At 40.4% G+C, this 19,813-nt stretch overlaps 1 protein-coding gene across 1 annotated transcript; it reads right to left on the bottom strand.

Annotated features, from left to right (window-relative positions):
- Nucleotides 1-1,768: 1,768 nt before the first annotated feature.
- On the bottom strand, nt 1,769-19,376 carry si:dkey-86e18.1 (uncharacterized protein LOC557342 homolog). Its single transcript, XM_060917542.1, has 5 exons — nt 19,216-19,376; nt 19,028-19,068; nt 18,869-18,943; nt 12,205-12,394; nt 1,769-2,372 (listed from the first exon to the last, which is right to left on the bottom strand). Exons 1-5 carry the CDS (start codon nt 19,358-19,360, stop codon nt 1,978-1,980), a joined length of 846 nt encoding a protein of 281 aa, XP_060773525.1. The 5' UTR covers nt 19,361-19,376; the 3' UTR covers nt 1,769-1,977.
- Nucleotides 19,377-19,813: the final 437 nt, after the last annotated feature.

Raw genomic sequence — 19,813 nt, forward strand, 5'->3', positions numbered from 1 at the left:
TATGTCATGTTTCCTTGTCTTGAATTCTTATGCAAATTTAGATTAAATTTAATCAGATTATACTGCAGGGTGTTCCAAAAGTCTCCATACACAGGGGAAATTAACACTTTTTTTTAAAAGCAAAATGTAACTTTATTTACAAAACATTTTCTAGTCTACATGATTGCAATTTCTTTGTAAACACACACACACACACACGGCGCCATCTCTCCCACTCATGGTGAACTTGTGAAAACTCATCTAGTGTTATGCATGTATAACACTTTGCATGCGTTCCTTTAAATGATCTTTGTGCTGTAGCCATGAGAATGATTCCAATACATCCTTCTTTTGACTAAAGCATTCTTAAAGGCTATCTGACAAAAGAAATATATACTATAAACTAAACATGAAAAAAAAACCCACATTTTGCTAAAAAGTGTTAATTTCCCCTACGTATGGAGACTTTTAGGACACCATGTATATTACGTTATATAGTACGTTGTAAATTATAACAAGATCAGACAAGTAAAAGCATGACACAATCTGAAGGAAACTTTTCCGGCAGATGACGTATTTTGCAGGTAGAGCTTCAGAAGTTTCATTTCTCCCCTTACAGGTATGGGAAACCCTGTCCCTGAGTGTGTGTGTGTGTCATGAAAGCCACATATGTCCTATTAAAGCCTCACTACTGACAAAGGCTTCATTTCCCCGAAGTGGTGCACACTAAGCAGTTCCCACTGCTGAAGAAAAGAGGAAGAATGGTTTTGGGGTCGGCGTAGGATGCCTTACAAATGAACAGACTAGTGAAGCAAGTGTGTGCTTTATAGAAGCATCACCCAGCTCTCTCTCTCTGAGTCAGCATATATCTGCTTACTGATAATTCAGTAAGATGCAAATGTGGTTGAACATCTTTTGTGGTGGGGTCATTATGTAATCTCTCCATATACTGAGCTTAACTGTCAGTGTGAAACTGCTGAAATGAAGTTAAAAAACACCCACTTAGGTAGCACCCGATCACGTTAGTGATGCCTTCCAGAAGAGACGTTATACCAGTCATACCATCAAACTCATTCTGAAGTTCAACAGACTCCAGGTTGGAGAAGAACAACAGTGTGACTGAAACTGGTAAAACCAGAAAAAGACAAAAAGAGTCTCTTTGTATTTTTCAAACGCTTGAAACGGGTTTGAAGCCAAACAAAACCCAAAAATAAAGGCCGTTTCCAGATCACAGCAAGTGCCCTGATGTACCCCCACATGTTTAAATTAAAAAGAAATCTTTATAACAACAATTTATCCATTCTAAAAGTAACGATATTGCTAAAAATAGGCTTACCTGGTTGCAGCCATTTGCATCGAAACCGGATATCCACTTGTGATGTAGCTTTCCCACTAGTAACACAGAGTCATCAAATAAAGGCTTCTGATTCTTTTAAAAAAAATTCCCAGGATGCAGCTCTTCACTGCTCTCGCTCTCTCTATTCACTGCTTGGGCTTATTTTTTTACAGCTAAACACTTGACACTCTGCATCTTCAGGGTTGTTTACAACAATTTAAAAAAGTGATGTATCCACTAGATCTCAGAATCGGTAAATCATGTAGCATGTTAGTGATGTCACAGTCTCAGATTCTCTCACCTAATTTGTATTCAGAGCGCAATATTTGAACCTCAGTAAGAGTAAGATGGCAGTGCCCAGGGACATTGTTTTTCCTTTTAAAATAAAATCTGTACATAGTGTACAGGTACAAAGATGAACAAATGAATAATTGAACATGTCTTGTATAGATATTATCTGTCAGTAAAGAGGAGTTTATTTTTTGGGGTTTGTTTGGGTTTAAATGCTGAACTTTCATTACTAGTGAAATACTTCCTAGAAATACATTACTAGAAATCTATGTATTACAGCTACATACAATAGCATTTTTAGAAAGCACAAAATGGAAAAATGCAAACATCCATATGAACAAACCAGTGGGATCACAGAAATGTTTAAAACTTTAAGTCTCTTCATCTGAGGATGATGAATAGCAGCCCAGTCCCAGCACATGTTCTGTCTTACCCTCACTGTTTTCGGTGCAGGAGGAAGAGTTTGTCCCCTTTCTCTCTGGCAGTCCTGGAACTTGTGCTAAAGCTGAGCTGTGCAGGTTGGGGAGGCTGTTATGCAGAACACGGGCCAGGATGTTTGTTTCATTCTGCTGCCTTGAGGAAACGTCCCGAGACCCAGCTACTGCTATTGCCAGTCTGGATTGGTCAAAGGAGAGTGGAAGATCCTGGCCTGGAAGATTAGAGGAGTGTGTAGGACCCAGTTGTGAGGAGTTACATATAGCCTGCATTTTTGCAGTAGCTGTTGCAGAAATTTCTTCAGAACTGGCCTGAGCACAGGGTTTCTTGGCTGTAACAAAGTATTAGAACATTATGTTATATTTAGGAAGTCTAAAAGAACAACTGTACAAGCTGATCATGGCACACTGAGAAATGTAATTTAAATGTACACTAGAATTTGCGAATGGATAGAATTTGTCGGAAACTGTAGTTTAAATAATGTACCAGGATCTCCAGAAATCTGAAGTAGCTGGCTAAAAAAAAAAAAAAAAAGAAGTAGTAGGTGGGTCTTGAATTTGTGGCGGCAAAGCTGCTGCAGCGTGCCAAAGGCGAGCTAATACTAGGGATGTCTGGGGACATGCCCCCGCAGAAATTTTTGAAATTTACATGCCTTCTGGTGGCTTCTAGTGCATTTTCAGCAGATAAATTACTAACAATTTCCCTGTAAAATTCTTGCAAAATACAGTGGTGCTTGAAAATTTGTGAACCCTTTAGAATTTTCTATATTTCTGCATAAATATGACCTAAAACATCATCAGATTTTCACACAAGTCCTAAAAGTAGATAAAAGAGAACCCAGTTAAACAAATGAGAAAAAAATATTATACTTGGTCATTTATTTATTGAGGAAAATGATCCAGTATTACATATCTGTGAGTGGCAAAAGTATGTGAACCTCTAGGATTAGCAGTTAATTCGAAGGTGAAATTAGAGTCAGGTGCTTTCAATCAATGGGATGACAATCAGGTGTGAGTGGGCACCCTGTTTTATTTAAAGAACAGGGATCTATCAAAGTCTGATCTTCACAATACAACATGTTTGTGGAAGTGTATTATGGCACGAACAAAGAAGATTTCTGAGGACCTCAGAAAAAATGTTGTTGATGCTCATCAGGCTGGTAAAGGTCACAAAACCATCTCTAAAGAGTTTGGACTCCACCAATCCACAGTCAGACAGATTGTGTACAAATGGAGGAAATACAAGATCATTGTTACTCTCCCCAGGAGTGGTCGACCAACCAAGATCACTCCAAGAGCAAGGCGTGTAATAGTTGGCGAGGTCACAAAGGACCCCAGGGTAACTTCTAAGTAACTGAAGGCCTCTCTCACATTGGCTAATGTTAATGTTCATGAGTCCACCATCAGGAGACCACTGAACAACAATGGTGTGCATGGCAGGGTTGCAAGGAGAAAGCCACCGCTCTCCAAAAAGAACACTGCTGCTCATCTGCAGCATACTTGCCAACTTTTCAAAATTCTCATAGGGGAGAAAAGTGCATGAATGACATTTTCAATTGGACGAGGGTATGATGCGCGGTTGAAATGATAAAAACAGTGGATCCCAATTAATTGCAAAACATTTGAAATTTATACAATTAAAGAATTTTTGAATTGTTGATATTGTTCTATCAGTTACTATAGGTTATGGGATTCATGTAGCAGGCATGCGATAGCTCAGAGTGAAAAATCTGAAATAATACTCATCTTGAATTTTAATATAACAACAATGAAAGGGAAGTCTGCTTAAATCAGATTTTTAGCTGAAAAATCTCATGCCTGAATATTGTATACATACAGAGACCCACAAAAAATAACACAAGTGATGCTTTAGAAGAATCATAATTTCTTAAAATAGTCACAGTGAATGAAAGTGTTATTGGGCTGCATCAAATGTGTTTTCCTTCTGTAAGCTCATGTAAAAATACAGAGAATATCATATATAAATAACATTTCAATGAGATTTGACCAAAATAGTAACAACTCAGTTAAATAAATACAGCACTGTCTTAGTACTACTAAAATGCATCTCTCTCACTAAACCCTTTCCAACAGAATTTTTAAAAGGCACTAGAAATACTATCAAAATCCTATCAGAATGCATCAAAGGAATTTGCTCATTTGCAAACTCTGACAAAGTTTTCAAACAAAATTTAAAAATGGCACTATAAATACTACCATACTATCAAAATATACTCCACAAAGAAATTCACTCGAATGCAAAATTTTAGTACTACCAAAACACACTCACTTGTAATCTTTCACTTAAAACTCTATCAAATTAAATCACTTTCCAGATGATTCACTTGTAAACTTTCACTTAAAACTTTCAAATATAAATTCAAAATAGCACTAAGACACTACCACACTATTCAAATACACTCATCAAACAAATTCGATAGTTACGGCCACCTGACCCAGCGTTAAAAATTTTCCAACTGAAATAAATTCGTGAAACCCGGATGTAAACATACAGACTTCTAAACTTTGACCTGTGCGGTCAGTGAATCGCTTACCTTGCAAAATAAGTTGGTCTGGCTGGTTAAACATTTGCTTATCCATGGAAATTCATTCTCCCATGCAACCTGGTATTTACATTCATATTTTTGCTGTTTGGTATTTGGTTTAGTGGCTATGATGAATAATACTTGGTAATTAATAAATAATGGTAAATAATGCTTGTAAAAAATGTCGGACAGCCTGGGTGAATCCTACATTACGGAAGTGACTGTTGTTCTGTTCGTTGATTGGTTAAAAATCAGTTGACGTCAGCAGTGTTTCTCATATGATTCTGATTGGACATAATTGGGAGTATTTTTAACTTGGCGGTAGGGATTTCCCAAAACCGGGAGATTATCCAGTTTTTAACAAATACGATCGGGAGGTGGGAGACAGAGGCTAAAATCGGGAGCCTCCCGCCAAAATCGGGAGGGTTGGCAAGTATGCTGCAGTTTGCTAAAGATCATGTGGACAAGCCAGAAGGCTACTGGAAAAATGTTTTGTGGACGGATGAGACCAAAATAGAACTTTTTGGTTTAAATGAGAAGTGTTATGTTTGGAGAAAGGAAAACACTGCATTCCAGCATTAGAACCTTATCCCGTCTGTGAAACATGGTGGTGGTAATATCATGGTTTGGGCCTGTTTTGCTGCATCTGGGCCAGGACGGCTTGCCATCATTGATGGAACAATGAATTCTGAATTATACCAGCGAATTCTAAAGGAAAATGTCAGGACATCTGACCATGAACTGAATCTCAGGAGAAGGTAGGTCATGCAGCAAGACAATGACCCCAAGCACACAAGTTGTTCTACCAAAGAATGGTTAAAGAAGAATAAAGTTAATGTTTTGGAATGGCCAAGTCAAAGTCCTGACCTTAATCCAATCAAAATGTTGTGGAAGGACCTGAAGCGAGCAGTTCATGTGAGGAAACCCACCAACATCCCAGAGTTGAAGCTGTTCTGTATGGAGGAATGGGCTAAAATTCCTCCAAGCCGGTATGCAAGACTGATCAACAGTTACTGGAAACGTTTAGTTGCAGTTATTTGCTGCACAAGGGGGTCACACCAGATACTGAAAGCAAAGGTTCACATACTTTTGCCACTCACAGATATGTAATATTGGAGTATTGTCCTCAATAAATAAATGACCAAATATAATATTTTTGTCTCATTTGTTTAACTGGGTTCTCTTTATCTACTTTTAGGACTTGTGTGAAAATCTGATGCTGTTTTTGGTCATATTTATGCAGAAATATAGAAAATTCTAAAGGGTCCAGAAACTTTCAAGCACCACTGTATGTATGAAATTTCCTTCCAGATGTATGTGTGCTTGACTTTCTCAGTTACCCTCTATAGTACGCTGCCTGGCTCTGTAACACAACTACAACATAACTACATGGTGAGCTTATTTGGTGCATGTGTAATGTACTTGATGCGCTTCTGGTGTGGTATTGTGTAGTTTTAATTTCAGCACAAATCTTTGCACCCAATTAGTTATTTGCACTTGCGCTTTATAAGCATGAAACCTTAGCTAAGGGACCATGCACCTCTATGGGAACTTAGGCACTCCGGGTAGCTTCTAGCTATGAAAATAATTCTTAGATATGAAAATATTAATTATGATGTTTATGTGCAAACCTGCAGAAAACATAGACTTTATTTTGTCCATGGAAGGTTTCGGTTTCTTCGGTAACATTTTGTGAAAATCACGTGACATCATCTGTGACAACCCCACTGAGCTCTACATAAAAATCTGGAGAGCTCATAGGTTCGTCAGAGTGAAGCCATCTGGCCGCCATCTTACCACTCACATATATATATATATATATATATAGCCTATAAAGATATATTATTAAAACACACTAAAACACTGACACAGAAACCAAAATCAAAACAAAATCTCCCCTGGTTTAACAATGACCTCTGGGACCTAATGAAGAAAAGAGATGCCGCCTTAAAAACGTTTTTAAAATCAAGGTTGGTAACCGATAATTTAATTTTTAAAAGTTTAAGAAATAAAGTTGTAACACCACTTAGAAAGGCAAAAGCAAATTTTTTCCTTGACATCATAAGAGATGCAAAAGGAAATAGCAAAAAACTATGGAAACACATTGACAAACTTCTTGGAAAGGAAAATCGCAAGTGTGGTAAATTAGAACTCAAAATAAACAGTAGTATTGTAGATGATAGCTTGGCTGTTGCAACTCATTTTAACGATTATTTTATAAACTCTGTGCAACAGCTAGGTCAGATATTTGGAAAAATAAGCACCTCACAAATACCCATTAGTGCTACATCCTCATTAACCTCATTAATCTTGGCACCCACAAATGAGTCAAAGGTTGCAAAGATTTTATCTACACTTACAAATAGTAAAGCAAAAGATATCTATGGAATGGACACTGCCTTGATAAAAAAAAAAGAATGCATAATTACCCCTTTGACTAAATTGGTAAACCAATCTATTGATGAATGCATCTTCCCTAGTGTATTTAAAAAAGCCATAGTGACACCTGTGTTTAAAGCAGGTAATGCACAAGAAGTATGCAACTATCGACCAATTAGTATAGACTGGTACCAAAATCCAGAATTGTGACACCCAAAGGCATTTTTGAGACAAAGTCGGCAAACAGTCTTATTTTGTCAATTTGGGTGTGCCGAATTCAAATCTGCAATATGCCGAGCTCTATCTGACCTCTGTTGACCTCTAGAGGTCATTGAACTTTGGGCCTGTAAACGTCTCAGCTGAACCCAGTTTCTCAGCTTTCTAAGGAATGAAATGTACTAAAATGATTAATGAAGTTAGCAAATGGCCTTGTTTGTTAAATGTTTGGGTGCTGAATTCATTTTTCATTTGTAAAACGACATATGACCTCTGATACCCTCAAGGTCATTAAACTTGGCCTATGCATTTAACGGCATTTTTAAACTGACTTTACTCCCCCAAAAAGAATATGAACAGACAAAAAAACAAATAGAAAGTAACAAATACAACATTAAATGCCAGTCCATGTACATGTGACTTACTTTTCACAATGAGAATGCCTAGGCGATCACCTTACACAACATTGCATTACATTTAGCGGTTATTGTTTATACAAAGCTACTGAAAAAAGGACAGATTCAGCAGCATACAAAATGTGGGGGCATACAGGGTATACAGGTTAATCAGGGTTAGTATATATGAGAGTTTTTTTCTTTGTTGTTTGTTTTTTGTTTTGTTTTAAACGGGGTAAAGCCTTTACAAAAAACAAACAACAAAGAAAAAAACTCTCATATATACTAACCCTGATTAACCTGTATACCCTGTATGCCCCCACATTTTGTATGTTGTGGATCTGGAGAAGGCAAACTAATAAATAAACTAGTCAATTATGATCTGTCTGTTGACACACAAAAATGGATTAAATCTTATCTTAGTGATCGTTACCAGTGTGTGCGGGTTAATAGTGCACTTTCCTCATCCAAGGCATGTGAAATGGGGGTGTCACAGGGGTCTATTTTGGGGCCATTGCTGTTTAGTATTTACATTAACGACCTCCCACTTGTATGTGACCAAGTTAATATTATAATGTATGCAGATGATACTGTATTGTATGTGCACGGTAATAATGCATCCGAGGTTGCAACTATACTTTCAAATGAAATGAAAAGGGTTGTAGAATGGCTGCATAGTTCCTGCCTTGTCTTAAACACTGATAAAATGGTATCCATGTTCTTTACAAGCAAAACCAAAATCAGAAACTATCCTGAAATCACAATCAACAGGCAAGCCATAAAGAATGTAACTGAGTTTAAATACCTAGGCATCACTCTTGACCCGACTCTTAGTTTTAAATCTCATGTAAAAAAAACAAAAAAACTTAGTAACACACAAGTTCAGTTTATCAAATTTCAGATATATACGCAACTCTCTCACTACTGATGCATCTAGTTTATACTTAAATGCAATGATTATGTCTCATTTTCTATACTGCATCACAAGTTGGTCACAAGCCTGCAAAATGGTATTAAGACCCCTCAGCTCAATTTACAAAAGTGCCATAAAGATCCATGCCAGGAGGAAACGTTCTTACCACCACTGTCTTGTGCTTCGTAAATATAACATATTGAGTCTTGAAAATCTAATTAGGCATGCAAATCTCTGCCTGCTTTTTAAAATTATACATAATGATGCACCACCACCTTTGAAACAATTTATTTCTTTGTGCTCAGAGGTATCAACACGTACTACTAGATCAGTGTCGAGGGGGGAATGTAGTGTCCCACTAGAAATCAGTGGAATAACCTTCCAACAGAATTAATATCCTGTACAAATTTTAAGTCTTTTTCACATTTGACAAAGAAATGGATATTATCAACTCAATTATGCATACATGGATAGAAAAGGATAGTTAGGGCATTTTATTGAATGGTATGTGTGTGTGTGGTGGGGGATGGGGGTATTGGGTGTGTGTGTGGGGGGTATGCAGCTCTTGCACTTTTTAGTGTGTTTGTGGGTGTGTGGGGATTGTGAGGGATGGGAGAGTCCTGTGTGTGGGGGGGGGGGGGGATTTTCTTATTTTATCTTATTATGCTTGTGTATGACCATTGGGTGTGGGAGGGTATAACCTACTGAAATGTGAAGTTTTGGTGGTTTGGAGAGCATGTCTTGTGCTCTCTCTCTCTCGAGGTTGGAGTGGTAAAACTTATACTCTATGTAAAGAGGGGGTAGTGGGATGGGATAATGCATATTTGTACTGGCTTGCACATTCCTTTGCACATTTCGCTTAACTTATGGTGTGTGTGCAATTGTGAAAAATGACGCTGCTGTGTATGCTTTATGAGGCTATCCATTTCTATTCTACTGGTCTAAATCACTACAAATTGTTCTATTGACAGATTTGGTGACATTTTCTGTACATTTTATTTATCTTTTTTATTACATCCACCTGCCAAGGGACTACAGGCAGAAACTAGCATGTACTGCTATAACCTGGTACAGACATCTGTCCTTACTACAAGGATAATGTTTAATTTGTACACTGTCCCTTTTAAAAATAAAACAAACTCTAAACTCTAAACACATCGCGGAGCAGAACTGTCATTTAGACTACTGGAAGCTACACAAAACTGGACAAGTTATTTATGTAGTTAGTGACAAAAATTACAAGAAAAATGCCTGCATGTGCAGCAGTGAACTGTACAAACTGTCAAGTCAAAGGTTGTGGACAGACATTTCACCTGTGAGTGTTGATAGTTAGGATCATTTTTTACATGTGTGTGTGCACAGTGCCATTTGCGTGGACCCCCTATAGCATTTTATGATTGTTTGCAAGAGCAAATGGGAAAAACCCATAGAAAATCTCTCATATCATCTTGTCTGTTTTTGTTGAAAATCTGACATTGATATCTGGGATGAACACTGTGACAGATTTTTGAGGGAAATGTCCCAGACTAGATCAAAGCCAAAGTCTCAACGTTTGATATTGAATATGAGAGCTCAAGCTCAACGGCTCAAATTCAAAAAGAAAAAATGAACTGAGTAAATTAGCCTCAGTAGCTTAAATGAAAGAAGGACCATAGCCTAAAGCTGGGCATACACTGTGCGATTTTTGGCCCGATTTTGACACAATTTTCACTCGTGCGACTATTTTGGAGATCGGGCCGAGTTTTGACTCAATCGTGCATCTCGGATCGTGTAGTATACATGGGGTAACGACAAGCGATTAACACCTTACGACCTCCTCCCGATCGATCGGATGAAAATCAAACCTGTTTGAAATCCTGAGCATTGCATCCGAGCATCGGATCGTATAGTGTGAGAACAGGAATCGTAAGCTGCGTGCTGTTTACCCCTGCAATTCACTCGTACAGTGTGAGCAGCAGCTGAATACCGCAATTGAAAAAAATTGCACAGTGTATGCCCAGCTTAAAGGAACAGTCCACCGTACTTCCATAATGAAATATGCTCTTATCTGAATTGAGACGAGCTGCTCCGTACCTCTCCGAGCTTTGCGCGACCTCCCAGTCAGTCAGACGCAGTCAGATGCGCTGTCACTCCTGTTAGCAATGTAGCTAGGCTCAGTATGGCCAATGGTATTTTTTGGGGCTGTAGTTAGATGCGACCAAACTCTTCCACGTTTTTCCTGTTTACATAGGTTTATATGACCAGTGACATGAAACAAGTTCAGTTACACAAATTGAAACGTGGCGATTTTCTATGCTATGGAAAGTCCGCACTATAATGACAGGCGTACTAACACCTTCTGCGCGCTTCAGCAGCGCATTGATATCTGAGCTCCGTATCAATGCGCTGCCTAAGCGCGCAGAAGGTGTTAGTACGCCTGTCATTATAGTGCGGACTTTCCATAGCATAGAAAATCGCTACGTTTCAATTTGTGTAACTGAACTTTTTTCATATCACTGGTCATATAAACCTATGTAAACAGGAAAAATGTGGAAGAGTTTGGTTGCATCTAACTACAGCCCCAAAAAATACCATTGGCCATGCTGAGCCTAGCTACATTGCTAACAGGACTGACAGCGCGTCTGACTGACTGGGAGGTCGCGCAAAGCTCGGAGAGGTAGGGAGCAGCTCGTTTCAATTCAGATAAGAGCATATTTCATTATGGAAGTACGGTGGACTGTTCCTTTAAGGCAGAAATGGCAGTGAGGGATGCAAATAAAAAGAGATATGTTATTGTTCTAGTTTGGTCAGTAGTTATTTTTATTTACCTAAGGCTAAGCACAAATGATAATGTAGATCATCTATACATGTCACACCCACTTGCACAAATTGACAAAATGGGCATGATTGTCTGTTTTAACTGCATGATTTTAGTCTAAATTGAGTGCAAATATACTGATTAGTCCTCTTAAATCAGGGTTGGCCATATTTCCTGATCAATGGCTTATTTCCTGAATGGTGTCTGATATATGATTTCCTGTACAAAGAAAAACTGAAATAACGTGTGTAAAAATAATTATAGTAGTAAAAGAGCCATTAAAAAAAATTATCAGAGACTGAACTGGAAAAAGAAAAAACCCAATAACAGTGAAGGGGCGCACTATAAAGATATGTAAGGAATGGGGGTAAAGTTGAGAAAATAAGAGGAGGTAATGAAAGGGGAAAAAAGTCAGGAGCTACTTTTGTTGGAGCAAGTTTGATCGGATATGATGGTTTAACGCATAAACCAAATACACATGATGTGAGCGGTAAGATGACGGCCAGGCGGCTTCACTTGTCTCTACAGCGGGGAATGGGCTATGAGCTCTCCAGATTTTTACATAGAGCTCAGTGGACAATCACCAACTGTGGTTTTACCGTCTGCTATGGTGTGGTCCGGCTCAGCCAATCAGAGCATGAGAATCGATCAACAAATGTGGCATCGCTTCCAGTCATGCCAGACCCGAGTTGGAGACAATTTCGTGGTGAAATAATTGGATTTGCAGCAAATTATGGGCCGTGGAGACAATATGAATCGCTTGAACATTGAAAGGCAATTTTTTTATTTTATTTTTTCTGGGATTGAGTAGCCGACGCAGACCGTCTATGTAGGCAGAGAAAAAAGCCGGTTGCCGGTGCTTGTCGACATCTCTGCATGTAAAATATGCATCAGTACAAGTAGATCACATTGACTAACCAATGCACTGATCGCCTTTAGAGTCTGGCCTCCTCTTGGTGTATGCTCTGGGGCTCCAAGGCTGGTGTTTGCAGCTGGGGTCTAAAAAGTGCAGTTTGTTAAGATAAGCCTTGTACTCTTTTTCCAGTCGTTCAATTTGCTGCTGGAACTCTGCTATCTTCCTCTCTGGGTAGTGCGACAACTGGGACTGCTACATATATAAGAGAGAGTGAGGTTAAGCAAGAGAGAGAGCATGTGAGACAGAGAGCAGACAGCATCATTTAAGGTGATGAGACTCATTTTTAACATTCAAATGTTCAGCCTATTTTTATTTTTCACTGAAATATTGTACTACTCAGTGAGATCAAACACTTTGTTGGGTGTGTAGGAACTTGCTCAGTATGACCATGATTTATTTTACATGGAAACTATCATTTGAGTAGTAGTATGTAAGGAATAAAACACGACAGGCCTGTTACAAAAACTTAAACAACATCAGTTCAACAACATTTCCATGTCCTGAAGTACCACAGCAATTATTAATTTATTAATGAACCACTTTTAATGTTGTGGAACATCAGCAAAACAGGTTAGTTTCTATTATCACTTGCATTATGATAGCTATAAACAGTATTGCCCTCATCAATCTTTTTTTTTTCTCTTGACATTAATAACACAAACACACACAAAAAAAGTGATCAGAAACCAGAGGGTGGCACAATGGTGCAGTGTTGCCTCATAGCAAGAAGGTTCTGGGTTTGAACATAGATATTAAAGATAGACACAGACAGCCTCATAAACCAGGCCTACAGGCATCAGGGTGAGCGAGTGAGAGAAACCAGAAAGTTCTCTGTCCTAGATAGTTTCCGTGTTCAAAAAAAACAAAAACACTTACAAACCTCTGATACTAGAGACTCATTCTATAAATACGCCCTTAAAGAAAGCTTCATCATATCATTGCTAAATTATTCTCAAAGTCCCCAGGATGCAGACTTTGTTTATTCAACTGATCAAATTTTTCCCCAAATTCTCGGGTGTCATGGTTGACCTCGGTGCCCTCTCGCCTCTGTCACATCTGCACCTATTCACATTCAAGACTCTGTTTCCTAGGTTTCACGGTGGCCTTTAAATATGGCTGCTATGGACAACAATAACCATCCTGCATCTCACTGCTCACAGTCTCAGAATTCTAAATCACACACACACACCTGAACTCAATCACTGCACAGCAACTCAAGCTACATCCACACGACAACGGCAACGAGATTTTATTTAAAAAATATCGCGTCCACATGGGCAACGGATCAGTAAAACTGAAAACGATGCAATACACATGCCACACCTCTACGTGCGCTGTAAGACGGTCCCATCGGAGACACCAGAACAATAGAAGAAGTAGGACGCATGCACATAAACCCCTTCTTCTACCCGGCGTGAAGCACTCACAGGAACAAGCACACAACAACAAGAAGAAGATGGCTGCGACTACGCGAGGAAATCATGCCTTCTGTGTGTACAAATTAGTTTTATTAGTGTGCATAGTTTTATATAACTTAATTTTCTTATTGTGTGTGAACATTTTGAAAAGTATTTTTATATAATTTATATAACTTTTTATATTGTGTGTGAACATTTTGAAAAGCAGTCTTATCCAATAAAAAAAAGAAATTCAAGAAATGGTTCAGTTACTTGTTTATTTAAAAGAAAAGCTGTATACAAAAGTGAATGCAATGCAGTGGCTCATACAAAACAGCGAGAGTGCTGCTTGTTCTAGTCATGTGGTTGTGACGTCATCGTAAACAAATCCATTCTACTCATCCAGACGACTTCGCAACGGTGCCGTTGCCAGATTTTTCCACTCTGGAACCCGTTCTCATTTTGGGGCACCCAAAACGCCGGTGCCATGTGGACGCCAGGCCGAAACGATAAACAATTTTATCAGATTCACCTGAATCCATTGCCGTGTGGACAGCCTCTCAGCCACACTAAGGACTTCACTCTCACAGTTCATTGTGAAACAAATGCTTAGTGTATCCTTGCCTGACATTACCAAGCCTCTGATTATTGTGCTGATGGTGTGGTTTTGACCTTATTTGTATTTTTGGTCTTTTGCCTCTGATAAACTGTTTGTGCCTCGCCTGACCATTGCCTGATTTTGGCTATGCCTTTGCCTATTGTTTTGGATTTGTCTGCTAGCTTTGCCTTATTAAACTCTCTGCTGCTCTTACATCCGTCTGTCACCTGCATTTCTGACAGCCTCACCCTTGTTGTAAACAAATACTTGTGGAGCAGTACTCAGTAGCTATGACTACAAGTGCTATTTTGAAGCTGCTATAACATTCATAATCACATAGTGCCAAAATAATCTGCATATACATTTTTTTTTTTACTGTCAGCTATTTATTCTCTGAAAACTGGCATAGGTTATTGTTTCCTGTTTTGGATGTTATACTGATAACTCCATCATATAACAGACAACTGTTCAAGTGCACTATCTACGTATTTTAGCCCTATGGTCAAGATGCATACCTTCTGGAATGAAACATAAAATGTATTTAACTGTACAGATTTTAATATATTTAAAATAATTGTGAGGTTGGGCTGGCATCAAAAGAACATCTCAAGGCAGATCCAAGGTGCAAACTGACCTCAGTAACATTGGCTCAGGGCCAAACATTCAGAGAGGATGCAGAATATATACACAGTAATAAAAAAAGAGGATAAACTGTAGACAAAACCTAGCCTATAATTCTTGTGTAATCAGGCCTGTCGTACATATTGTCTGGGCCAGAGACAAACCATTTAAGAAGCTCCCCCAGGCAAAAGCTACCGGTACGTATTAAAAAGAAGCCTGTAATTAACCACAAGGGCGGTAGTGGTTAGCACTGTTGCCTCACAGCAAGAAGGTTCCGGGTTTGAACCTCATGGCTGATGGGGGCCTTTCTATGTGGAGGTTGCATGGGTGTGCTCCAGTTTCCCCCACAGTTCAAAGACATGCAGATTAGGTAAAAAAAAAAAAAAATAACCCCAGCCACTGGGATTGTACAAGCCAGGGCATACTTAGTGCCAGTCTCAAGCCCAGATAGACTGGGGAGGGTTGTGTCAAGAAGGGCATCCTATGTAAAATCAAATATGTGGAACAGATCTGCTGTGGCGACCCCTAACAGAAGCAGCTGAAAGTAGTAGCAGTAGTATGTAATTAGCCACAAATGTTTCAGTGGCTCTTACAGTACCATGAAAACTGCAACACACCAAACCATTTTACAAAATAGGGCAAATATCTGATGTGTCAAAAAACAATGCATAGGCCTAAACCATATATATTTCCTCCCCACTGTATTTTCTGCATGTCAGTGGACTACTAAACCATCCTGGGCTCCTCACATGGCCTGGTCCTGGACAGCATCCCTGGTTTTCACCTTTAATATTAGTAACATTAGAAGAAGAGTAAATTATGGAAGGCTGTTTCCATCACTTAAAAAAAAAAAAAGACACAAAGTATGTCCTAATAATGAGAATATATCTCATAACTATGACTGTGTCTCATAATCATGTAATAATAATGACTTAATATTTCATAATCATGAGATTCTAAGTCATAATTATGAGAAATACCCTCATATTTCATTATTATGAGATAAGTCATAGTGTACTACGTCACGCCATGGCCAAATGGTTAGAGAAACAGCTTTGGGACCAAAAAGTTGCTGGTTCGATTTCCTGAACCAGCAGGACTGGCTCAAGTACCCTTGGGCAAGGCACCTAACCCCCAACTGCTCCAACAAAAGTGGTGGCATACCTTGTGTCTGATTAGCCAGAGAAAAACTGATGATGTGATTATTAGTTCGGGCAAGAACCTGGCCATAACTTAACTAAAGTCACAATTATGATAAACCTCATTATTATCATGGTGGAAATGGGCTTCCATACCCTTGGATAATTATTTCGTTGTTATGGTAACATTGACGCTAAACCTCCCTACATGCATGCACATAACGTCAGCTCAATCTCATGTATCCATCCATCCATTATCTGTAGCCGCTTATGACATGGTGTACTGCAAGTGGTTAGCATGGTCGCCTCACAGCAAGAAGGTTCTGGGTTCGAGCTCAGCGGCCAGCGGGGGCCTTTCTGTGTGGAGTCTGCATGTTCTCCCCATGTCTGTGTGGGTTTCCTCCGGGTCCAAAGACATGCAGTTAGCAGTGGTGTAGTGGAGATTTTTAAAGTGGGGGTACGCGATTCGTGACGTCTCCCCTTCTCCCCTCCCCTCTCTCTCTCTCCTTCTGTTCCTCTCCCTCGCCCAATTCCCCCACTGCGGAGGCGGGGGCCGGCTCCACCCCATTCATTTCTATGGAATTAATTGAAAAAAAAAAAAAAAAGCACTTTTTCAAACATCCGCTGCTCTGGCATGCTTTCACCTAGAGACGTGATTCAAACTCTAAAATGTAGGAAAACTTCTCCTATGTGGATCTGGCATTCAATTTTTCTGCTAGGTTCTACACTTTCGGATCAGTCCCGGCTCAAACGCCATGTGAGTTCCGGGAGAAAATCCGGCTTTATAATGGGTGTCTATTGCGTTACACACCAGTGGAGCTCATTTAGTTAGAGTGTAGAGAGCTTGAAAAAATAGCTCAAACTTTCTCGCTTAAACTGTGTTTTCAGCCACAAATTTCACTCTACAGACATGATTTTCTCAAAAGTAGTGGTCACCCTTGTCCTGATTCACACAATGTGTCTACCTAACCGATAGGATTTACAGTTTTTGAATGAGAAGCCTCAAACTGAGGAGAGTGCAGCCGAGAGGCCTCATTGACACCCATTATAAACGTGACAGAAAAGTCACTCATTTTTAACTCACTCTAGTGTCCTCACTTTTAACACTACAGACAAAAAAATTACATCAGTGTATTCAGGAGACCCTTGTAGCGCTCACTGTGAAAGAATTTTGTGAATAGCTGCTTTCGATTTCGAGTTATTCGTCGTTGTTCGAGGCCTGCTCCTGAGCAAAAAACAGCAGAAAACTGACAAGATCTTGTGTGACTCAGCGCTCCTGCTCAGGCCCGTCGCCATGCCGACTGGGGCCAGTGAGGGAGCAGAGAGGGGCGGGGCTGCTGTCTCAAGCACACACACAATCATTGTAGCGTCATAGCAGGTCACACATTCACGGCCAGCAAACATGTGTGACCGAATTGCTTTGCGCACTGCATCCTCTCACAATTTCCATCAGGGGAATTGTCACCTCGGGAGAAGTGGGTGGACGGTGTACCCCCGCGTACCACGCCCACTACACCCCTGGCAGTTAGGTTAATATGGGACAGCCTTGGGCTGAGGCCAAGTTTACATTAGACCGTATCTGTCTCGTTTTCTTCGCGGATGCACTGTCCGTTTACATTAAAATGCCTGGAAACACCGGGAAACGGGAATCCGCCAGGGTCCACGTATTCAATCCAGATCGTGTCTGGTCCGGTGCTGTGTAAACATTGAGAATACGCGGATACGCTGTGCTGAGCTCTAGCTGGTGTCGTCATTGGACAACGTCACTGTGACATCCACCTTCCTGATTCGCTGGCGTTGGTCATGTGACGCGACTGCTGAAAAACGGCGCGGACTTCCGCCTTGTATCACCTTTCATTAAAGAGTATAAAAGTATGAAAATACTGCAAATACTGATGCAAATACTGCCCATTGTGTAGTTATGATTGTCTTTAGGCTTGCCATCCTTCCACTTGCAAGTGGTAAGTGACGCGCATGCCCGATATGCACTGAGATCACACACACAGCGGCTCAGTCCCGAATCACTGCTCGTGTGCTTCACTCGCGCGCTCTGTGAGCTGCGCAGGGCCGGAGTGCGCACCCTCCAGAGGGCACTCGCTGTTCAGGGCGGAGTAATTTGGAGCGCAGGATGCCTGCGGAGCCGAGCGTATCCGTGTATTGGCGTTGCTGTGTGCACGCGAATCGTGTATTGGCGTTGCTGTGTGCACGCTAATCGTTTTAAAAACGTTAATCTGATGATCCGCTGATACGGTCTAATGTAAACCCCACCTGAGGTGCCCTTGAGCGAGGCACCTAACTCCCAACTGCTCCCCAGGCGCTGTCAGCATGGCTGCCCACTGCTCTGGGTACGTGTGTGCTCCTTGCTCACGTGTGTGTGCGCTGCTTCAGATGGGTTAAATGCAGAGGGGAATTTCACAAGTGTGCGATGAATGAAGTTGTGCTTTCTTTTCCTGTTCTACAGGGTCACAGGCAAGCTGGAGCTTATTCCAGCTGACTATGGGCGAGAGGCAGGGTACACCCTGGACAAGTCGCCAGGTTATCACAGGGTTGACACACATATGGTCACATTCACACCTACCAATTGCCTAACCTGCATGTCTTTCCTCCGTGGAAACTGTTGGAAACCCACACAGACATGGGGAGAACATGCAAACTCCACACAGAAAGGCCCCCGCTGGGCTCGAACCCAGGACCTTCTTGCTGTGAGGCAACAGTGCTAACCACTACAAAACCGTGCCACCCTCAATCTCATGTAATGTACATATAAAGACTGCCTACAGATCATTCAGAATTTCTTTACATATAAACACAGGCAATGATATGAACTCCTGTGTAAGCAGACACATGATCACCTCCTGCTCTTAAAACAGCGTGTGCACCACTTTAGTATGATGTTATAGTTTATACCTACTTGCAGGTAATATTCAATTTCATTCTTGATACTTGGTATCCATTTTTTCACGGCTGCAACAGAATTCAATGTCGCCTAGAGAAACAACAGCAAGATTAATTTGGAAGATAGCAAGAACTAGCCTAGTTGTAAAAGTGTGCTTGGATGAATAAAACTCACAAGTTTTGGTCTTGTCTCGTGCACATCTTTAATGCGACCTTCTAGATTTTAAAACAGACAAAAGAAAACATTTAAAGTCGGCAATGTAGCATTACTGCTCACACAGTCAGAAGCAAGGTGCAGCAAAAAAAGGGGGGGGGGGGGAGAAAGAACTGAAACTTGCATTCTGAATGGAAGACAGGTTTTACCCTCTCTTTCCTTCTGAAGCCATAATCGATTTAATTTTCCAAGCTGTTTTTCTTCATTCCTCGCCATTCCAGGGGGTGAAAACACTGAGTCACGTGACACACGCACACAGACGCTGCAGAACGGAAGACTGTGTGACATCATCATTAGGAGACACTGAGTTCTTTAACGATGTCTGGGCTGGCAGATTAGAATCATTTTAGTAGTAGTCGTTGTAGTAGTAGTGGTTGTTGTTGTTGTTTTTTTATTTTATTAAGCTTCCACCTCAGATACAATAAATAAACACATAATAAAAAAATGGTGGGGGTTACACAACAGAGCTAGGCTCCAATAACAGTGTGCCCTATAATAATAATAATAATAAGAAGAAGAAGAAGAAGAATCTCATTATCTCTAGCCGCTTTATCCTGTTCTACAGGGTTGCAGGCAAGCTGGAGCCTATCCCAGCTGACTACGGGCGAAAGGCGGGGTACACCCTGGACAAGTCGCCAGGTCATCACAGGGCTGACACATAGACACAGACAACCATTCACACCTACGGTCAATTTAGAGTCACCAGTTAACCTAACCTGCATGTCTTTGGACTGTGGGGGAAACCGG

The sequence above is a fragment of the Neoarius graeffei genome, chromosome 3 (assembly GCF_027579695.1).
Source record: "Neoarius graeffei isolate fNeoGra1 chromosome 3, fNeoGra1.pri, whole genome shotgun sequence".
NCBI lineage: Eukaryota > Metazoa > Chordata > Actinopteri > Siluriformes > Ariidae > Neoarius > Neoarius graeffei.